Source organism: Anabrus simplex, chromosome 2 (assembly GCF_040414725.1).
Source record: "Anabrus simplex isolate iqAnaSimp1 chromosome 2, ASM4041472v1, whole genome shotgun sequence".
Taxonomy (NCBI): domain Eukaryota; kingdom Metazoa; phylum Arthropoda; class Insecta; order Orthoptera; family Tettigoniidae; genus Anabrus; species Anabrus simplex.
In genome coordinates, this window is record NC_090266.1 from 1,108,954,001 (window position 1) to 1,108,977,706 (window position 23,706).

The 23,706-nt window shown below is 42.6% G+C and overlaps 1 protein-coding gene across 1 annotated transcript in view; it reads right to left on the minus strand.

Annotated features, from left to right (window-relative positions):
* LOC136863317 (neprilysin-11) overlaps positions 1 to 23,706 on the minus strand; it is a 269,715-nt gene that overhangs the window by 44,352 nt on the left and 201,657 nt on the right. Inside the window, exons 15-16 of the mRNA XM_067139702.2 lie at positions 22,534 to 22,637; positions 3,465 to 3,523 (exon numbers count right to left, since the gene is read on the minus strand). Coding sequence (XP_066995803.1) covers positions 3,465 to 3,523; positions 22,534 to 22,637 — 163 coding nt within the window. The remainder of the gene's footprint in view (positions 1 to 3,464; positions 3,524 to 22,533; positions 22,638 to 23,706) is intronic.

Consider the following 23,706-nt stretch of genomic DNA (forward strand, 5'->3'; position numbering starts at 1 on the left):
CAGGTGTGTTGTCTGCGCACCACACGCCCCCTGTGCGAGCGGCAGTTATATAGAAGACCTTGTAAGCAGTGGCTGTGCGTGTGACAGGTGTAACATGAAACGTCGTCGTGAGCTGACACCGTTCGAATGGGGTACGATGGTCGGTGCCCGACGGATGGGAAGTGAGATTTCGGAAGTGGTGTGCGAATTCGGCTTCACACGAACAACCGTGTCCAGGGTGTATCGTGAATGGTTGAATGCAGGTGTCACCGTCCGCAACAGACGAACGACCGGCCGTCCAGCCACCCTCGATGACCGTGACCGGCGACATCTGAGACGGATTGTCAATAGTGACAGACGGGCAACCGTGCAACAAATCACGGCTCAATTCAACACAGGCCGTGCTAGACACGTCTCCCAGTGGACAATCCGTAGGAACATGGGTTCTATGGGGTATGGGAGCCGGCGCCGCACACGTGTGCCACTGTTAACCCAACGTCATCGGGCACAACTACGCGCATTTGTCGCCAGTCACCAGGGATGGACACTGGAACAATGGCGTAACGTGATATGGTCGGACGAATCACGATTTCAACTGCACCATGATGATGGGAGGCACCGTGTATGGCGCAGACCACATGAAGCGATGGATCCCGCCTGCCTCGAAGGTGTGGTCCAGGGCGCTGGTGTCTCTGTTATGGTCTGGGGTGCATTTTTCTGGTATGGAATGGTCCCCCTAGCTGTTCTGGAAGAGACTTTGGATGGTACGCGGTATGTTGAGCTGCTCGGAGGCCATCTCCACCCATTTTTGGCCTTCCAGCGCTCAGACGGTTCTGCGGTGTCTCAAGATGATAACGCGCCGCCACATCGCTCCCACGTCACCCGGGAATGGTTCCAGGAACATGAAGCGGAGGTCCAACGACTGCCATGGCCACCCAGGAGCCCCGATATGAACCCTATCGAGTATACAAGGTGCGTCCCATAAATAATGCGACCAAATTCATAAAAATCATTTATTGAATATATTCGTATAAATAATCAAAAATCTTCAAAATAGCACCCTCTTGCGTCGATAACGCTTCTGGAGGCGGCGTTTCCATGCCTGGAAGGCATCCTGGAAGGCCTTTTCCGGAATGTCCTTTAGAGCCGATGTAACATGCGCCTGGATTATTTCAATCGTGTCCCAATGTTTTCCTTTCATGACTCCTTTTAAGCGAGGAAAAAAGTCAGCGGGAGCCAGGTCAGGACTGTAGGGAGGCTGGGGATCCACTGGGGTGTTGGTCCTGGCCAGGAAGTCGTTGACAATGAAGGCGCTGTGACTCGGCGCGTTGTCGTGATGAACTTTCCACGTGTCCTTTATATCGCTTCGGCAGCGCGAGACCCTCCTGTTCAGTCTTTTGATCAATTCCAAGTAGAAAGCTGGGTTCACTGTAGTCCCGGTAGGTACGAATTCGTGGTGGACAATCCCTCTGACATCATAGAAGACAATGAGCATGATTTTGATCCTGGACTTGCTCATGCGTGCCTTCTTGGGACGGGGCGACGACGGGGTGTGCCACTCTGAACTCTGCCTTTTTGTCTCAGGGTCGTACTTACAAATCCATGTCTCACCACCAGTGATTACTGAGTTAAAAATGAGGATCATTTTCACACATTTCCAACATTTCTCGGCACTGAAGCACTCGTATGTCCTTTTGTTCGTCGGTCAACACTTTTGGGACCAGTTTGGCACACACCTTTCTCATGTTCAAATCTTCGGTCAAAATGCGGAAAACGGTTGTTTTATCCATGTTTAGAGTTTGCGCTAGCAATTGAAGGCTCAGCCGTCTGTCAGAGTTCAAACAATCGCGCACACGCGTCACATTTTCGTCGACTCGTGAGGTTGATGGCCGTCTACTGCGAGGTTCGTCGGTGATCTCTTCTCGGCCCTCCATGAACGGCTTGTGCCATCGGAAAACTTGTGATTTGGTCAAGCAATCAGTCCCAAAGGCCTGCTGAAGTAACGGAAACTTCTCGGTGGCGGACTTCCCAAGTTTAACGCAAAATTTGATAGCGTACCGTTGCTGTACAGAACGATCCATTGTGCCGTGTTACATGAACTCCAAACGGGCTTGACGGAAACGCACGTCCTGACTCTCCGGCAGCTCGCTGCCGAATGAGACAAAGAGCGTTTGAAGCTAACACCCCCCTCCAACTAGCCCAGCAGTTTAGAACGCGCTGCGGTGTACAGTTGAGTCAGAACAAAATTGGTCGCATTACTTATGGAACGCACGTTGTATCTGGGATGTCGTAGAACGCAGGCTCCGTGCCATGGATCCTGCACCCACGAACAGACCACCATTGGCGGCCGCTCCGCAAACGATTTGGTGTCAGCTGCGTTCAGAGGACTACCAGGGACTTGTCGACTCACTTCCACGGCGTCTCAGTGCAGTTCGCAGGGCCAGAGGAAGGCTCCACACGTTATTAGGTGACTATCCCATGACATTTGCTAAGTCAGTGTATTTCATGAAGGAGTAGCTTAGAAAGGTGAAGAGGAGGAAAGCGCAAGAAAGGTCGTCAGTAGGAATTTTAAATTATATACTTGTGTTATTTCTATGGCAGGGAGCAGGCCAAATGTCTTGAGGATCAGGTGGTAAGACCAGATGCAGGAACCAAACCAAAAATTTTGTATCTTTTAATACAATTTGTTTTACTCGTATGTCGCACCGACACAGTTATGTCTTACGGTGACAATGTGATAGGAAAGGACTAGTAGTGGGGAAGGAAGCGTCCGTGACCTTAATTCAAATGGGAAACCATTTGAAAATTGGAAACCACGGAAAACCATTAACAGAGCTGTCGAGAGTGGGGTTCGAACCCAGTATATCCCTAATGAAAGATCACAGCTGCGCAACCCTAACCGCGCGGCCAACTCACTCGATAATCAAAAGTTTAAACCAATGCCCCTCTATTTTACTGATAGACTGTCTGTAAATAAGATATTCTCAAGGGAATCTTTGGCGTATGTACGAATCCAAGTATGAAGATGGTATACCTGAACCCCTGAAGGAAAATAGGAAACCTAATGTTGGAAACTGGGAATCATTTCAAGTTCTGCCGAGAGAAAATCTCCAACACAAGGCATTCAGAGTTTCCAAGCCTATTTTATAAGTTTCCTAAAGTCCTCAAACCTGAGTCCATCATCCGTGTATTAATATATTAAGGAGATTTTATGCAGAGATTTATGGGGGGAGGGGGTAAAATTTACCAGCTTTGACTACGGAAAGTTGAAAAAAAAGCATTCACTTCCACAAAGTTTATAAACATTATTATTTTGATTACATCTCTTCTTCTTTAGTTGTGCAACTGAGTGTGTACGAAGATCATTCATGTCGTCTGACTTTGTCTTTATGAAAACTTCTCGAAAAGACCTCTCTTAGCGGTTCGACCTTAAATTGTAATATGTAGTAGGACATGAGCAAGGCAAGTGAGCTCTTTCTACTCACTGACTGAGTTGAGGACAGGCGAATAGAACGCATTGATTGCAGTCGCCGGTGTCACCCACCTGAAACAAACAAGATGACTGCGGTAAGGGTAAGACAGAAAATAAATAAATAAATAAATAAATAAATAAATAAATAAATAAATAAATAAATAAATAAATAAATAAATAAATAAATAAATAAATACATAAATAAATCACATCTAATTTGCATTTAGGGCAGTCGTCCAGGTAGCAGATTCCCTATTAGCTGTTTACCGAGTCTTTTCTTAAATAATTTCAAGGAATTTGGAAATTTATTGGTAAGTCACTCCAATCCCTAACTCCTCTTCCTATAAACGAATTACATTTTGATACAATGCAAGCAATAACTTCTATGTACCAACTTTGTGATTTAAGTACTAGGGCCTACGTTTTTTTTATAAAATATGAAGATTATACTTTCTGTTCGTATAGAAGAAATATCGGTAAGGAAAGGTTAATATTGAACCCATCACTTTAGATGCTAAGATTATTCCGTCGCCATTGCTCTTTGTGGTTTATCATATCTTCCCGTTTATGTTAGTAGGCTGATCGATATTCTTCAGAAAACCAGTTGTTTTTATGTTCCATGAAAGGTTGACAGATGGAGTTCTAAGGAAGTCGATAACGAAGGTCGCATCGCTAAAATATGTTTTTGAAACCTATATTTGTCTACAGTGTTAAATCAAGTGTTATCTTCAGATTTAGTAGTCAACATCATTAACAAAAATAAAATAAAGTTGGCAACGAATTCTGTATGGTGTAAATTGTGTTTGAAGCCTACATTTGTCCGTAGTATGATTTCAGAGGTTAATTCCAAAATTTGTGATCAACACCAACACTATTAATAATAATAATGATGATAATAATAATAATAATAATAATAATAACAAATAAATAAATAATAGTAATTGTACAAACACTAAGGCCCCTTTCTAATGATAAGCAACACCTTAAACGCCTGAGGGCGGTGAACTCTTATGGAAGTATGTTGAACGTTTTGAAGAGTACTTGATGTTCATGTTTTTTCAAACAAATGTCACTACCTTTCATATTGGATTGTCACCTAGGGACTTGGATTGTGTACGAAGTAGTAATGTATTATACCTGTTAGATAACGTAATTCATTTGTTTCTATGTTGCCACTAATGCCAGTTCAAATTAAACCAATCGCCCCTATAAGTACTGGTAATCTTAGAACGTATTACTATCTGGATCTTGTCGAGTACACAGGAAGCTACGTTCTGGCTGGGGCTGCATATAAGGCAAATGGCAAGAATTTTTTTCTAACATGTGAATATGCTTGTGTTTGGCATGTAACGATTAGGATGAGCCGCGTGTACCTTGATTTTGAATGTGGGCTTTCTTAAATTGTTAGCTTTATCATATGTGGGTTTCTGGGCATTCTGTGGACGGAGTGTATCGTATTAAGTCTTAAGAATGTACGAGTGTGGATCCTCGTTTCCCTTGTTCACTTTGGATTTTGGTGAGTAAGATTTTCTAATTTTCTGAATTTTCCTTCATACTTTCTGGCAATTAATTTCTTTCCCGCCTTAGTCACCAATTTAGTATGTCTTATTCTTTGTGTCACCGGGCCTTCTGCCCCATTAGGTTTTATGGCAAGTCATGTCACGGGATTGCATTGAGTGGGTTCAACATCCCAGCCTGTTTTGTTTACGGCCTTTTCTACTTTACCTTTTATATTTTCATTTTTCGGCCGTGTGGTATGAGCTTCTGCTCCTGTTTTCTGGAGCCTTCGTATCCCAAATTCAGTGTTGATGTTCTCCCTTGAAGTAACTCCAGCGAGTTCCAAGCTGGTAAAGTTTATAAGCTTTTAATGTACGTTGAGGTACCTTGATGAGAATCCTGGGCCCGACTGGCCGTTGAAAATGATATTATAAGAATTCTGTCTCCTTTGTATTGTGTAACTGAATTGTTGGAGATGGTTCGTGAGATACAAAGCTTTCCCAAGAAAACAATTTGACCTACGGTTTCGCTTGAAATACGTCTTTCGGGGTTTTAAGGTTATGCTTCATATAACGTTATTTCAAAGACGAGACTGTCTAAGAAAACCCTCGAATGCTAAATTACGAAGGAATCAATGTATTCAATTTTTATTATATTTAATTTGCTATTTGTTGTTCTCATGCTTCCATTGAACGTGCACAACGTTGTACGAAGGTTAGCCATCCCTCTGGGGCACTTCGATTTGCGAATAGAACAAATACCGCAGAAAATCAGCTCTTGAGCGAATGCTTGGGTTGGAAGACTACAAAACTAAATATTAAGACATATTTAGCGTTGTAACTTGCCCATCCCTGGACCGTATTACAAGCTCCGTACAGATTGTCATGAGTACAACTTCTTGGTGTTTATTAAATATGATAATATTCTTTAGCATTGAGACGTGACAATTTTTCCTTTTTATCCAATGATTACTGTTTACTACAAGTAATAGCGTTATTAACTCTTAATATTAATAGGAAATAACTGTACATCTTATTAATAATGCGGCAACTTCAAACCATCCCACTGTCCCTAATGATTTGGCCAGCACTTGCGAATAGTGTGCTGTTAGTTATCTCCTTGATGCGTTCAACGCGCACGTGTGTGTGTGTGTGTGTGTGTGTGTGTGTGAAGTACTTCTGACGATTTGCACAGTTAGTTAGGTTTGTAGTAATGTTTAGAGAAGTGACGCCTCTACGAAGTGTGCGTGATATAAACAGTATTATCAGTGTTATAATTGCTCAGTTTTTAGTCGCACTGACACCAGATTCAAGCATTTAACACTAATAACGGTGAATTCTTAAACTCGCGATTCTTTCATTTGATTCTACAGAGAAAACCTTAACGCATTCTATAAGAGTGAATGTTCTTCAATAGGGATGCGACATTGATTCGAGGTGGTGAACTTCTGTCGCCGTAGGTGACGGAGACCTCTACAACGCGGTACCATAATGGAGGTGGTGTTCGTAGGTTCACGAAGAGAAGCACCGTAAGCTGAAATCCTGGTTTTATGCCATGCTATCCTGTATTCGATGCTGGTCTCCAGCGGAGATAAATTGCATCCCGAGAAAAATACTGGTATGGGTATCTGAGGGCATGATACTAAGTGATCTATGGTAACGGCTCCATGGCTAAATGGTTAGCGTGCTGGCCTTTGGTCAGAGGGGTCCCGGGTTCGATTCCCGGTAGGGTCGGGAATTTTAACCATCATTGGTTAATTTCGCCGGCACGGGGGCTGAGTGTATGTGTCGTCTTCATCATCATTTCATCCTCATCATGACGCGCAGGTCGCCTACGGGAGTCAAATCAAAAGACCTGCACCTGGCGAGCCGAACATGTCCTCGGACACTCCCGGTACTAAAAGCCATACGCCATTTCATTTCATCTATGGTAACGAGGTGCAGGAGCACACCGCAAGTGTACACCACGAGACGGCAGGAGGACATCCCAAGGAACGACAATATTTAAGCCTGAATTCTTCATTTTTATCAAAGACTTCATTTCGATAAACCACAGGAAAGTGAGTTCTTTTATGATTTCAAGAAAACTCTTCCTCTGCACCAAATCTTGTTACGGTTGTTATACTATTATTTCAGTGTTGTTTGAAGAGCAAGAAAATTTCCGGATACAACACGACCAATTGTAATTGCCAAGGTACAGCCTCAATGCGGCTAAAATATTCACGGTATTTATTCCCTTTAGCTATTGCTTGTGTCGTTTTACCTTAATGCCGAACAAAGCTGTAGGAGTTTCATATCCCCATGACTCTCCTACAAAGAGGCCGATATCATGGTCTTCAGAATCAACAAGACCTAGTATACGTAAGACGAGTTGCTTTTGCGGAACCAGTTGTTTAACACTCACATCGTCTGGACATTTAGTGATACACTACCAGTTTTCACTATCAAAATTTGTCAAAAATTGAAACGACATGCCATAACACTAAAATATTTTTCCACTATTATGTGGACCCTTGATAAGCGCTAGTTAAATACTTTCCTTGTAGACTTAAATTTCTGGATGAATAGGGTTACAACATATAAGTTGCTAACAAAAGTCTTTCAACGGCCAAAAATAATCCCCCTCTGGTAAGATGGTGGACCCATCCGCCGTTTCCCTAAACAAAGAACAGTTTTTAAATATTCTCCCATCCATCGCTCCCTACCCGTACGTGAAACAGCAGTCACGTTACACTAGAGTCAAGAAGTAATGTTTATAATTGAAGTAGTCAAATCCACAGGAAGGTAAAGCTTCATTTTGCACGTGCTCTCCGTTTATGAGCAGTGATGGTTGTAGTTATAAGGTTTATAAGTTTTGATTAGTCAGCAGAATAGTACTTTAATTGCTCATTACATTTACAGTAAATTCTTAGTGATCGAATGGAGGAATACGCAGATTTTCTGCGACATAACTAAATCACTTTGTGTTATACATAGTATTTTAAAATTCGCAATATGTGGTGGGACGGAGAACTGAACTATAGGAAATATAATTTTTTTATATTTTTATTTAAGGTTTCTGAAGAATTTCAAACTCTGGACTCTGCTGGAATTATTTTATGTAACGCCAAGAAATCAGTCAATCAATATTCTAAAGGCTAATGCCTTGTCGATGCAACCACTCTCTTCTTTCATTGGCTGTTCGTTTCAGTTCCATGTAATTGTCACAACCTAACCTCTTCTTGATGTCGTCCAAATACTTCATCCTAGGTCTTGCTCTCCCTTTCTTTCCCATCACTTTCCATTCAAGAATGTTAGTGATGAAAGTATTGTGTCTGATGACATGTCCAATAAATTTTATTTTCCTGTTTTCCACTTCCTTTAAGAATCTTCTCTCTTCTTTAACTTCCCTTAAGACATCCAGGTTGGTTTTTCTTTTCGTCCAGCTCGTTCTGGTCATTTTCCGCCATATCCACATTTCAGCAGCTTCAAGTCGATTCCTTTCGAATTTACCCAGAGTCCAACTCTCACTTCCATACTGAAGTGTACTCCATATAAATGATTTTGCATAGGATTTTCTGACATCTATATTCATGTGTGTGCTGGTTAAAATGTTTTTCTTAGTCATAAGTGCCTGTTTTGCCAATGCTATTCTTCTCTTTACTTCCACGAAGCATCTATTATCCTCTGTTATCACACTACCAAGATAACAGAATTGTTTCACCCGATCGATTCTGACGTCATCAATTTTTATATTGGTTTTAATTTCCTCCATATTTTTCCGTACTACCATTACTTTCGTTTTCCGTTTGTTTACTTTTAATTTCCATAGTTTAAGATTGCCTGAGAGGACTTTCAGCATTCTATTCATTTCCTTTTCTGAGTCTGCAATTAATACGATGTCATCTGCAAATCTGATACAATGTATCCTTTCACCATTGAGTTTTATTCCCTTTGTCTTCTCCTTCATGATCTGAATAGCTTCATCAATGAACATATTAAATAAATATGGTGATAGGGGACAACCTTGTCTAACTCCTTTCCTAATCCTGGCCTTTTCTTCTGCCTGATTGATTATTATTTTTGTGCTTTGATTCAGATACAGTTCATTAATCATTCTTCTATCCTTCCAGTCCAGTCCTATTTTTCTCATAGTTCTAAACAGTAGTTCCCAGTTCAAATATGTGTGTAATAATCTTTTTTAGGGAAAAGGCAAGATGTATGGAACTGTAAATAAACATTGCAAGATGCAAAAGTGTTTTGAAGTGATTTTTTGTATGTAAATTTTATGTAAATCTGTATGTCAAAATTGTAATCTGATATAAAATTTTGAAAGGTGCATTATTTTGAAGCATCCTATACCGCACGCGCGGCTACCGATGTTGAAACACGTGATGTAATTTCTCTCGCGTCAGTAGGCCAGGAAATGACCATATATGGTCATGCAGTTGTATTGGAAAACAAGAATCTAGTGGAAATTATTTCTTATTGGTTAATTGTGATCGGCCCATTTCCGGTCTTCTGCCGGCTTCGGAAAAATGATGCGTGTGCTTGGCGTCTTTTCCATCTGACCGTCCTCGAGTGGAGTTGTGCTCGAGGGTTTCCCCTCCGGGTACCCTACCTCCTTATTGGTAAGTGCCATTTCCATTGCCATTTCAATGTTTTCTGATTTCGTTTGATTTAATTTAACTCCTTTTGCATTTCGGCATTTTCTCGCTTAATATAATTTTTAAAATTTTGTTTTAGCGTGTCCGAGTTTGCCCTAGATTCTCGTAGGTTGAAACTTCAAGTCTTATACCTGCATTTTAATTGACAACACTTGTGTAATTCTACATACGTTTCACTTGTGTTTTACTAAAGGATTTAACCATCCTGATTATGTTTTCGCTTTGGTTAGCCAACCTGTATCTGTCGTCGAGTCAAGCATCAGTTCCTATGTCATTTAACTTGTTTTTTGTAAAACCTTCTTTGTTATTTTCAATGTAGTTGAGCTAGAGGTGTTTCTTGTAAGTCTTTTCTCCCCCATAACGCTACACCTTCCCATGGTCCTCATAGGGTTCCTGCACCTTCCACTCTCCTTCTTAGTTGTTATTTTAGGCCTGTAAGTGTTCCTTTGTATATGATTTAATTTTGCGCATTGAAAGTTATCCGTCACGTTTCCGTGCTCTGATGTGTAATCACAGCCACTGCGTCATTTTACTATTTCTTTATTCACCTTTTAAGTTAATATTCATTATTTTTATTATTATTACTTTCGCATTATTTTTATTATTCTATTTATTATTATTAGTATGTGTAGGCGTAATTATCTTGATTACGGTTACATAGTTACCAGAGCGTGTGTTATGGATGGAAAAAGGGTTTACAATGATTATTATCGGCTAACTTTTCTAAAATTAATTTTATATCTTAAGTTTGAATATAGGTTGTAAGTGTTACGTGTGTATTCTTAATCCCTATTATTTCCTTTTTCATGATTCTTGCGCGAGTTCATCTCACCACGTGTTTTTGTGCTGCATATGCAATTTTTTGTTGTTGTGTTTCACCTTGTAATTAACGGTTGGAAGAATTGGTGTGTCACTATTTGTAACACGCTTTTTTGGATTCGTTAATTTTAATAAATTTTCTTGTGTGGCAAGTTTTCTCTTGACCACGTGTTTTGCAGTAAAGTAATATCTTCACATTTCGTGTGCTGTGTTTGCATTCCGAAAGTTTTCTTTAATAAATTTCAACATGTTTTACACTGACTGACAGAGCAAATGCAACACCAAGAAGGAGTGGTCAGAACTTTATGCCAATTGCAGGGTAGACTGACGTCACTGAGGTATGCTCATGATGTGAAATGCGCCGCTGTGCTGCGCACGTAGCGAACGATAAATGGGACACGGCGTTGGCGAATGGCCCACTTCGTACCGTGATTTCTCAGCCTACAGTCATTGTAGAACGTGTTGTCGTGTGCCACAGGACACGTGTATAGCTAAGAATGCCAGGCCGCCGTCAACGGAGGCATTTCCAGCAGACAGACGACTTTACGAGGGGTATGGTGATCGGGCTGAGAAGGGCAGGTTGGTCGCTTCGTCAAATCGCAGCCGATACCCATAGGGATGTGTCCACGGTGCAGTGCCTGTGGCGAAGATGGTTGGCGCAGGGACATGTGGCACGTGCGAGGGGTCCAGGCGCAGCCCGAGTGACGTCAGCACGCGAGGATCGGCGCATCCGCCGCCAAGCGGTGGCAGCCCCGCACGCCACGTCAACCGCCATTCTTCAGCATGTGCAAGACACCCTGGCTGTTCCAATATCGACCAGAACAATTTCCCGTCGATTGGTTGAAGGAGGCCTGCACTCCCGGCGCCCGCTCAGAAGACTACCATTGACTCCACAGCATAGACGTGCACGCCTGGCATGGTGCCGGGCTAGAGCGACTTGGATGAGGGAATGGCGGAACGTCGTGTTCTCCGATGAGTCACGCATCTGTTCTGTCAGTGATAGTCACCGCAGACGAGTGTGGCGTCGGCGTGGAGAATTGGAGAAAGGTCAAATCCGGCAGTAACTGTGGAGCGCCCTACCGCTAGACAACGCGGCATCATGGTTTGGGGCGCTGTTGCGTATGATTCCACGTCACCTCTAGTGCGTATTCAAGGCACGTTAAATGCCCACCGCTACGTGCAGCATGTGCTGTGGCCGGTGGCACTCCCGTACCTTCAGGGGCTGCCCAATGCTCTGTTTCAGCAGGATAATGCCCGCCCACACACTGCTCGCATCTCCCAACAGGCTCTACGAGGTGTACAGATGCTTCCGTGGCCAGCGTACTCTCCGGATCTCTCACAAATCGAACACGTGTGGGATCTCATTGGACGCCGTTTGCAAACTCTGCCCCAGCCTCGTACGGACGACCAACTGTGGCAAATGGTTGACAGAAAATGGAGAACCATCCCTCAGGACACCATCCGCACTCTTATTGACTCTGTACCTCGACGTGTTTCTGCGTGCATCGCCGCTCGCGGTGGTCCTACATCCTACTGAGTCGATGCCGTGCGCATTGTGTAACCTGCATATCGGTTTGAAATAAACATCAATTATTCTTCCGTGCCGACTCTGTTTTTTCCCCAACTTTCATCCCTTTCGAACCACTCCTCCTTGGTGTTGCATTTGCTCTGTCAGTCAGTGTATTATTTCAAGTTTTCTTCGATACGTGTGTTTTGGTCTTAACATCTGAGTGATTGTTTGTTGCTTTAAACTACATCGTGATATCGAGCTAAGTATTGTACTTCCGTGTCTGAATTCATGTTTATCTCTTGAACAGCTGAAGTGTGCTGAAAACAGCTGAGCGTTTGACCCACTGCGATGTGTACACACCCTACATGCTAAAGTTATCGCGTGTCGCGTTCTGCTTGTTTTCCTTCTAGACCACGTAAATTGTAGTGTGAATTGTCAGAGTGATCAGTGTATTCTGGACAAGTTTTAGCATGATGTCTCATGAAGTTTGATGAAATTTATGTTTTGGTAAATGTTCGGCAATATTTGGTGGTTAATGTTCGTAAATTTTCGTCTATTTCTTCGGGTATTTTTCTGTTCGCAAATTTTGAGGTTAATGTTCGTAAACTTTCGTCTATTTCTTAGGGTGTTTTTCTGTTCGCAAAATTTGAGGTTAAAGTTCGTAACTTTTTCATCGATCACTTTGAGTGTCTTTCTGTTTGTGAATTTGGTGTTATAGTGAATTATTTTCAAAATTTTGTCCCTTAATGCTTGTTGTATTTTATTTGGCAGTATTCCATGTGTGTGATCTTTTAAAATTATTTTGGTGTCGTGTTTTAGCTCGGTATGTATTTAAATTTCCTGTCATGTGATATTTTTGGTCTGTTGCTGTGTTTGGGTTCGTTTCTGAGTAGGTATGGGACTATTCGGGGGACGTTTACGGCCAGCTGCTAAATTCGAAAGTTTCCTAGTTTGTGTTGTGCTTCTCCATCGTGTTTGTGTCTGTTTCCTTGCCACGTATATTTATTTACCCGTGTGATTCTATACTGCCTAGGAAGGGTACTACATTGACTGTGATAGTTTTGTAGGGTGAAACGTGCTCACCATATTCCTAGACCAGCGTCGAGGCTGAGGCCCATTTTGGGCAAAATTGTGACGGGTTACGGATCTGCACTTGTGCTCGTGACATTTTTGAAATCTAGTTTATCTGATATAAGATTCTTCTGTGATATTTTGGCCCAGTATTAGGTGCCTAGGTGGATAATAATGTCCCTTGCGATTGTAAGAATAATTACTAGGAAGATTTTCTGCAAACGTGTCAGTGTCAGTATGCTGAGCTATTAATGTCGGTTAAATTCATAGAGGTCTGAAGGTCATCAAGATATTTGTTTCTGTTATTTGAATTCATCATGTGCGAAATCTTGTAGGTGTTACGATTTAGGAAACGTTCTGCAACTAACTTTTCCTGCTTGTTTTATTTTATTCGCTTTACTCGATGTTAAGATTTCGTGTATTCCGGGTTTCGAGTCTTCCAAATTTATTCACTCAGTTTGCGGGAGAATGGGTTACTGTCGACTGAGTTAGCTTCTAAATTCGGGTAGCCATGCCGTATCTGTCCTACCATTTCGCATATAATTGATTGTTTGTCTTGGGTGCCTTGGGAAGGCACATATTTGTGTGTACTGATACTTAGGGCTTAAGGTGCTTCAAGTCTCATAGGGTTCCTGCACCTTCCACTCTCCTTTTTAGACCGGGCGAGTTGGCCGTGCGCGTAGAAGCGCGCGGTTGTGAGCTTGCATCCGGGAGATAGTAGGTTCGAATCCCACTATCGGCAGCCCTGAAGATGGTTTTCCGTGGTTTCCCATTTTCACACCAGGCAAATGCTGGGGCTGTACCTTAATTAAGGCCACGGCCGCTTCCTTCCAACTCCTAGGCATTCCCTATCCCATCGTCGCCATAAGACCTATCTGTGTCGGTGCGACGTAAAGCCCATAGCAAAAAAAAATCTCCTTTTTCGTTGTCATTTTTAGGCCTGTAAGTGTTCCCTTGTATATGATTTAATTTTGCTTATTGAAAGTTATCCGTCACGTTTCCGTGCTCTGATGTGTAATCACAGCCACTGCGTCATTTTATTATTTTTATTCACCTTTTAAGGGAATATTCATTATTTTTATTATTATTATTTTCGCAGTATTTTTATTATTCTATTTATTATTATTAGTATATGTAGGCTAATTATCTTGATTACGATTACAAAATTATCTTTGCCCATTCCACTTCCTATTTTGCAGGACAAGAAAAGGGAGCGTAGTAGTCCCGAAGGCGAAGTATTAACGAAAAATCCATCAACTGGAGAAGAACTCCGCACCGAAGCTGGGAATCTCTAAGAAGGTCAACTGCTGAATGCATCCGACGATTCGCAGATGGAGAAAGCTAATGACGACCGAGAACTGCCAAGTGCATCGGGGGAAGTTACGATGAAGTGGCGTAAGACGACTACAAGGGGCTATGTATGTTACTGAAGCTCTTCATAGGAAACAGAGTTTGATATATCGGCAAAGAGCTTAGCCATTCAACTTATCAACTTACGTAGAGTCCGCCTCTGTGCTGTAGTCGTTATTGTGATTAGCTGCCACCCCCGGAGGCCCGGGTTCGATTCCTGGTTCTGCTACGAAATTTGAAAAAGTGGTACGAGGGCTGGAACGGTGTCAAATCTGCCTCGGTAGGTCAACTGAGTAGAGGTGGGTTCGATTCCCAGCTCAGCTATCCTGGAAGTGTTTTTCCGTGGCTTTCCACTTCTCCTCCTGGCAAATGCCGGGATGGTACCTAACTTAAGGCCATGGCCGCTTCCTAGCCTCTTCCTTGTCTATCCCTTCCAATCTTCCCATCCCCACCAAGGCCCCTGGTCAGCATAGAAGGTGAGGCCGCTTGGGCGAGGTACTGGTCATTCTTCCCAGTCGTATTCTCCGACCCAATATCTCACGCTCCAGGACACTGCCCTTGAGGCGGTAGACGTGCGATCCCTCGCTGAGTCCGAGGGAAAAACCAACCCTGAAAGGTAAGCAGATTAAGAATGAATGAAAGAAAACTTATGTAGAGCCTGCAACTACAAATACAAACAATAATTCCTAGCGCACGAGAGGTCATCGACTTCCACTAGGTGCGTATCCCCATTGCAAGAATGTCATTGGGCACGTTCTTCACCTCTGGATAACCATCGATTACCGTCCACCTTCATCGCCACATTATGCGACACGGAAACTACTGTATATTGGGTAACGACTTGCAGGAATTCACTTGTGTCGTCAGGCATTGGCTTGTTCTCCTACAACAACAAGTAGACGTAGTAAATCCTGTAAGACTGTAGACACCACTGGAGTGTAGTGGTGCGAAGCGAGGTCGTCATGTTTTGTTTCCAAATATAAACGTACGAACTAGTGCCTATGTATTTATGTTATGTCTGCATAATGTTTGGAATGCAACATGTATAGCAATATCTAACTACTTTGTAGACTTAATTTTTAATACTCTGAAAGAGACGTAGCCATCTGATTACGATTTTATAATATTTACCTTCAGGAAATCTCGGAAATCTCTAAGTTCTTCATAGATTCCAGCATATGCCGCAGGTTGAACACGGAAGAGAAAAGCAGTCCCCCGTGGCTAAATATCGCAATGCAATTTCCAACTTAAGATAACCACCCTTCTCTCATGTTAGTGTTTTGCTTCTGCAACTTTAGACATCAGAAGTCTGAGACATTCACACAGTGATACGCAACAGGGTCTTTTTTTCTCCACATTTTCAAATAACTCATTAGCCAACATTTCAAGGATAACAACTGATTCCATACCAAGATACTACTGGGCGAGCTGGCCGTGCGGTTAGGGGCGCGCAGATGTGAGCTTGCATCCTGGTGATAGTGGGTTCGAATCCAATTGTCGGCAGCTCTGAAGATGGTTTTCCGTGGTTTTTCATTTTTACACCTTAATTAAGGCCACGTCCGCCTCTGTGGTGTAGTGGTTAGCGTGATTAGCTGCCACCCCCGGAGGCCCGGGTTCGATTCCCGGCTCTGCTACGAAATTTGAAAAGTGGTACGAGGGCTGGAACGGGGTCCACTCAGCCTCGGGAGGTCAACTGAGTAGAGGTGGGTTCGATTCCCCCCTCAGCCATCCTGGAAGTGGTTTTCCGTGGTTTCCCACTTCTCCTCCAGGTGAATGCCGGGATGGTTCCTAACTTAAGGCCACGGCCGCTTCCTTCCCTCTTCCTTGCCTATCCCTTCAAATCTTCCCATCCCTCCACAAGGCCCCTGTTCAGCATAGCAGGTGAGGCCGCCTGGGCGAGGTACTGGTCATACTCCCCAGTTGTATCCCCGACCAAGAGTCTGAAGCTCCAGGACACTGCCCTTGAGGCGGTAGAGGTGGGATCCCTCGCTCAGTCCGAGGGAAAAACCGAACCTGGAGGGTAAACAGACGATGATGATGATGAATTAAGGCCACGGTCGCCTTTTTTCTATTCTTAGGCCTGTCCCATCGTCGCTATAAAACCTATCTCTATCGGTGCGACGTAAAGTAAATTGTGAAAAATGAGAACCCACAGCCTGTTTCCATCATTCGACCGGGTCAGGAATGTAATGAATGAAGCCCCCATCTAGCGGCGAGGAGAGGAACTGTGCCGGCTGCCGAAACCTGTCGCACTCCTCTGACACAATGATTAATGACTGACAGATGAAACGAAATGGTATTGGAGAGTGTTGCAGGAATGAAAGATGGCAGGGAAAACTGGAGTACCCGGAGAAAAACCTGCCCCACCTCCGCTTTGTCCAGCACAAATCTCATATGGAGTGACCGGGATTTCAACCACGGAACCCAGCAGTGAGGGGCCGGCGCGCTGCCGCCTGAGCCACGGAGGCGCGTAAAGCAAATTGTAAGAAATTTTACCAAAACAGACACTGTGTCACTCCGTGTAAACACATCTGTCGAGACTTTCCTACCGGAGTATTGCTATTTTGCTTTACGTCGCACCGACACAAATAGGTCCTATGGCGACGATGGGACAGGAAAGGCCTAGAAATGAGAAGGAAGCGGCCGTGGCCGTAATTAAGGTACAGCCCCAGCATTTGCCTGGTGTGAAAATGGGAAACCACTGAAAACCATCTTCAGGGCTGCCGACAGTGGGGTTCAAACCCACTATCTCCAGGGGGCGAGCTCACAGCTGCGCGCCCCTCACCGCACGGCCAACTTGAAGAGAGCATCATGAAGAATGCGGGCCAGAGGCAGACCTTCCATAACTTTGATGTTAATGTGCTAAAATATCGCCGACCCCGTGGTATCTGTCCTTTTACTCGGAAAACTCCGGGATAGTTTCTTGTGTAGTCCAGGGATTTAAATAGTGATCTAAGGGTTATTCAGCCTCGTGAAGTCAACTGAGTGGCTATATGATCCAAAAGCAACGAACCCGGTCAAGAATAACAAGTAATACTGCTGACGGAGTGTTGATGCGCTAATATCCTCAGGGAGTGTGGTTGGGTGACAAGGTTCTAAGGGTCAGTCGATCTGCGATGTTATCTGGCTCATTTTTACGTACAGTTTTGTAGTTTTAAATAATACCGGTTTAGACGAGCCTCTGGGTACTGAAAACTGTTGTTAAAGTACCACATGCGTAACAGGTAACGAAATCATTCCGGTTTGTTTCATAGCTCTTGGTTGTTAAGCCCATGCGAAGATCCTTTGGATTATTAGACGCCTAAAATGTGAAAAGATATCACAACATATGTACATCTTCATAACACAGTCATGAAGCAGTTAATGAGGAAGAGGAACTCAATGAACCTGTACATTCTTCACTATTTCCTCTGCAAAGTGCCACTTGAACATCTTATATCCGAGGAATGTACACAACAAGGAAAGCAGGATGTTAACGTACCAACAGCTTACAGGGGTCTTCAGAGACATTGCGGTGCAAGGGTTACTTAACGTGCGGTGAAGGCACCGACCTAAGCCTCCGCAAATAAGCAATTACATTTAACAATAGAGGTATTCCTTTGGGTTTAAGAAGAAATCGAAATTCACTTCTGCCATTCACAAAGTCACCAAAAGGGGTTGAAAATTGAGTAGTTATATACTGGTCAGTATATTTACAGCTATGGAAAATCAAAACTTGTTGGTCGGTACCTAAAATTATGCTTACAACAGAAAAAGCAACAACAACACCAATCAGAGCCCTTACCATGCCTCCTGCACACCCCGCCCCAACAAACCAGAGCACAGACCACGCCCCCCGCCCATCCCTACTACCCCCACCTCAAAGTTTATTAGAACCGGTGTCTCTCTACTACTGGCCTAACATCTACACAGGCATCGTCAATCGAGAGCGAAATGCCTTCGGAGCCAGTTTACTCCCCGCTCTCGAGGAAAGAGAGCAGCTTAGTGAGCCAGTAGGGGAAGTGCATGACGTAGTACGTACTGCAGGTCAGTGGCGCAAAGGTATGGCACATCTTCCTGGACAGGTTAGATTGTGACACGATACGCGTGAACTCATGAGAGGTGACACTAGCGTGTTTCCGTCGTATCTCACACCACACGACGTTCAACTCTAGTCGGTTAATGTTTCATTTACTATGTAAGACATTTCAGCACAGCGTAGGCCATCGACGCCAACAAGTTTCGAACCTTCTTGGGAAGAAGACTATGTAATAGTTCAAGAAAATAGCACAGCAAAATGTGTAATATGTAATAAAATATGGAATCACATTTTAAAAAGCATTAGAAGAATATAAAGAGGTTTCAATATTCCTATGAGCGTAGGTTTCACGATATTCAGGCGTTAGAAAAGGATCTGCAGGTATTCCCTTCTCAGTGGATGTGCAAACTGTTAGAGCAGAACTGCAGCTAGAACTTATTGACTTACAGTGCGATACTCAAATGAAAGATAGATTTGCAAACACAAAGAGTTTGACTGAATTTTATGTTCGTTTTCCACGGGAGAGATTTCATAGAGTATACACATTTAATGCTCATATTGTAAGTATATTCGGATCAACTTATTTATGTGAACATATGTTTTCATTAATGAAGATTTGTAAATCTAGACACAGAAGCAGGCTCACCGATGAAAACTTGAAATGTGTTTTGCGGCTTGCCAGTACGCAAACGATAGTACCAAAAAATGACACACTACTATCTAAACGAGCCCAAAGGTCCCGTGATGGAGGAGTACACCACTGATATGTTTCAGTTCGTGCGTTTAATTTGTTGTCATAGTCATAAATACCATACAAATATTGAAATGTATGTTAATGAGAGTGCAATGAATATGTACAAATCACATAAATTGTATTTTCTTTCGGTAAATGTACGTGTCCCAAAGCTTCAGTTAATCGTGAAAATGTATTTATTCAGGAAATACTGCACACTGCTGTATATTTCCTTTGTCAATGAATAATTTCCTTGTTCTGTTATACTCCGTAATCTGTGTCCTGTTCGTCTCATATGATTGAAGAAAATGAAAATCCACAGCCTGTTTCCAGTCATTTGACCGGGTCAGGAATGAAATGAATGAAGCCCCCTTCTAGCAGCGAGGATGGGATTTGTGCCGGCTGCCGAAGTCTGTCGCACTCTTCTGGGGCATCTCATATGATTCATGCTGCAAATTATTATTATTACTATTATTATTATTATTATTAAATATGTTGATCATATGGTAACATTTCCGAGCGGCAAGTCACGGTATGCAACCCGCCTGTCCGCTGCTCTCTTGTCACGTGACCAACACCCGTCCCGAGAGGAGCAAGTAACACCGGCTCCCTGGAGCAACTACGTGATGACGTCTGATCTAAGTCATCGGCCCCTAATAGCACCTATTGGTACGAAATGTAACGACAATTTAAAAGTCAAAAATTCATCTACTGACCAGAATTCAAAACGTGACGATGAAGAGTGAATGGATGAATATGAATTTGAAATAATCAGCGCATCAAAAGTTTTAAAATTCCTGAATCGATCCACTGGCTAGAATTTAATTACGGGAAGTTAGCAACCCGCAACTGTCCTTCACCTACAGCATGACAGACATGGGCTCACTTTTAGAAATTCCGAATGGAAAGATCAGTCGTAAGAACGTGGTCGTTATTTCAGTTTATCTTCATAATTTACAACTCAAAGTCTCCGAACTGAAGCATATCATCTCTTAAATGCGAAACCTGCACGACTTTAGGTTTGCTAGTTTCCAGAGTCTGCATTTCGTGTGACCTAATTACCCGACCCATTGTTTTAATTTTTCAGCCTAAAATCATTTCAAGATAACAAGATAACTTTGTTTAGTATTGGTCACGGTTACCATAATCCATGGATCTGGGAGAAAGAAATTGTCTGTCATCCTTGAAATGGCTTCCTGTGGTTGACTTGAGCGAGTGGACTGGACTCAGGGCCTAGAGGGTCAAATAAGGTGCCATTGGTGCGTGCAACAAAACATTCTAATTTGCTGTTAGTCTGGCGAGTACAGGAGAGACGTTCTTCTGTCCTTAAAAAGGAATTTATTCGGAGCAGTGACTTAGAGTTCAAGCTTCTCTGGCACTGTAGAGATCACATCTCACTTAACAGAAAAGTTAAATAAACAGCAAAACGCATTTTTTGACGTCTCTACCGTTCTGACCCCGCATTCAGGAGCGTACGCAGAAATTATTTTCAGGGAGGGGCATATTAAATACCGGTATTAAAATTTGAGGTTTTCTATAAAATAATAATGGGTGCGTATTTTGACATTAGAAACACTCTATTAAAACTATCCAAATAACACAATTAATTCGCATTTGTATTCATGTTAATGATTACAATAGCAGACGTCTCCTGGGTTTTTGGCCAGCTCATGGATTATATTTTCTACGGTCACATGTTCTTCTTTGTGCATATAAAAAAGAGCTTACCCTTTCAAACTTTCCTGTTCAGTCATATTCTGCAAATGACCTTTTAAATATTTCAGAGATGAGCAAGACCGTTCTGGTGTGGCAGTGGTTACTGGCAAGACAGCAGTTTCAGTACTCGATGTAGACATTGTAGGGAAAATATCACTGTCGAAACTCGTAAGTGCAGAAATGAAGTCCATTGGATCAAGGTGATTGCTTTGAGAAGAAAAGAAATCTTTTCCACATTTTATGTTCGCTGGAAAATACCATTTTACCCATGTTGATATCATCTGACCATTGCGTCATAATGGTATCAACAGCAAGATTTATGTCATCATACGATGCTTTCACAGCTGATTGAAGGGGAACTATTTCCATGTCTCCGTCTCAAGTTCTGAACTTGTCATATCACAAATATTGTACCTGTTCGTCTCATCCGTTGTTCGCAAAGACCTGTGCTGTTGGTTTTTCAACTTCCGGCTTAACTGTACCCTCTCTCCATATGGTCCACTCTTCGTCTCACAGAAAGTTTTGGCGGTAAACGTAAGGGTAAAGCCCATTCTCTTAAAATCAGAAGACCGGGCAGAGATCTTATAATACTGTACCCTTTTCATCGTTTGCTAATGGCGTATGGGAATTACCTGCGAATTGCGACGTCTTAACAATCGCAGAATACAACACAGACTGAAGGTTAATATTTATCAGCACATTGTTGGCAAATACGTAGTTCAAATTAAAACAAAACAATGAGCTACCAAAAATCTTAATTTACATGGTTGCTACAATTATTCACTAGTTCTAAACTTCAAAATGGGATTTAGCCCCCCCCCCCAATACCCCCATCTGCGTACGCCCTGCCCTCAGTGTGTTGTACTGTACATTTATTACAGATGACGTGAAATATATCACCATCACCTTCAAGGTAGGCTCCTTGGGTAGTGACATACTTCTATCAGCTTTCTGAAGAGTCATTGGCAACTTCCAGCATTCGTCTTCACGACTCTCCACCCATTGAGTAGAATTTTAATTTTCGTAAACAGATAGTAACCCACTGTAGCGATATCAGGAAATACGAACGATGAGGAAGGACAGGAATTTTATGGAGTGACTCATGTCTAGGATGTTGCCTTGATGGAAAACGCTGTTCTATCTTTGTCACAAATAAAGCTTTAACATCGTCGCACTGCATCGTGTCAACATGTGCCCTCGTAGTGAGAGTTAGACTTTCAGGAATTAATTCGGAACGAGCCCGTCTCTGAATTGAATATAAATTCCATCATAATTCCCCCGCACGCCTATACTCCACGCTCGCTTATGTGCGGCCAGTATCCAGTATTCGGGAGATAGTAGGTTCGAATCCCACTGTCGGCAGCCCTGAAAATGGTTTTCCGTGGTTTCCCATTTTCACACCAGGCAAATGCTGCGGCTGTACCTTAATTAAGGCCACGGCCGCTTCCTTCCCACTCCTAGCCCTTTCCTGTCCCATCGTCGCCGTAAGACCTATCTGTGTCGGTGCGACGTAAAAAAAACAACTAACAAAAAAATATATACTCCACGCAGGCAACGTAGAGGAATTCCCTACGTAGCAAACCGGCGCTAACAAACGTTCGGTTACTCTTTAACTCTGCTGGTACAACCCTCATTTCAATGAACCACTTCTTCACTTGCGTGCCCAACTAGCCCCACAATCATAAACGGATTCAATGAGAATCAAATATAGGTTAATAAGTACCTATCGCGATCGGGAGACCGCCGAAGATCCTCCAGGGTTTTCTTCATGGTGGCGTCTGACAGTCTGAGGTAGGTTTCGAACAGTTGACCTTCAACTACATTAGCCTGCAAAAATATACAAACATGTTATTGACAGCTACTTCAAATGAAATTAAATTAATTGAAACATCTTCATTATAGACTTATGCTTTTCAGCGTTCAGTCTGCAATCCTAGGGTCTCCACAATCCTCTATTTACAACTAGCCCTGTGCGATCATTTAGTTGCACACTGTTTATAACTGAGTCCAACCATCATGGCTGAGTCTCCCGGGTTGCCTACTTTCCTCCATTCGCGTCACAGGATCCCACCTCCGAAGCTTCATCCATCGAGTTTGTTCCTATCTTAGGATTTATCTCCTCATTCCGACTACCCTCCGGTTATTGTTCCCACCTGTTTGCACCAGCGATCATTATCGCTTATTTCATGTAAGCTACTTCAAACTTATGAATAAAATGTCCTGAGTCCATCCAGCTTTCACTCCCGTACTTCAAAGTTGTTCTGAAAACAGACGCTCACTTCTTTCTTACAGAAAACCGCCGATCGCATCTTGACTCAATTTCACTCAGTGTACTGTATGCACTACGATCCACATCCTAAGAACCTGAAGTGATTCGCCCCTTCCAATTTTGTATTACGGACCTTAGGTTTCTTCACTACTGACATCACTTTAGTCTAGGAAATGCTAAATACTCACTTCTCAAGGTCAAGGATATTAGATTGCAGGCTTTCATCAGTAGCAAGTTGTTGGTATATTTAAAATTAAATGCAATAAAATAAAATAAAATAAAATAAAATAAAATAAAATAAAATAAAATAAAATAAAATAAATGAAATAAAATGGGAGTAAAATCATTTGCATTAATGGGGGAGTCCTACTCGCTAACAAATAGAGTACAGTTTAGCTTTCGACACAAATATAACATTTAAACATTTAGTTATACGTTGATGTTTGAACACGTACTGTACATTACCGCTGGGCTCGATGAGCTCAGTGTGGAGATAACCAAAGCACTTGGAGAATCCGGAATACAATGGTCGTACAGAGTACTAAATCAAATTTGGAATGAAATGAAATCCCTCTTCCCATAAATACATATTTGTTATTGTTAAAATTGCCATTCAAGCCTATTCTC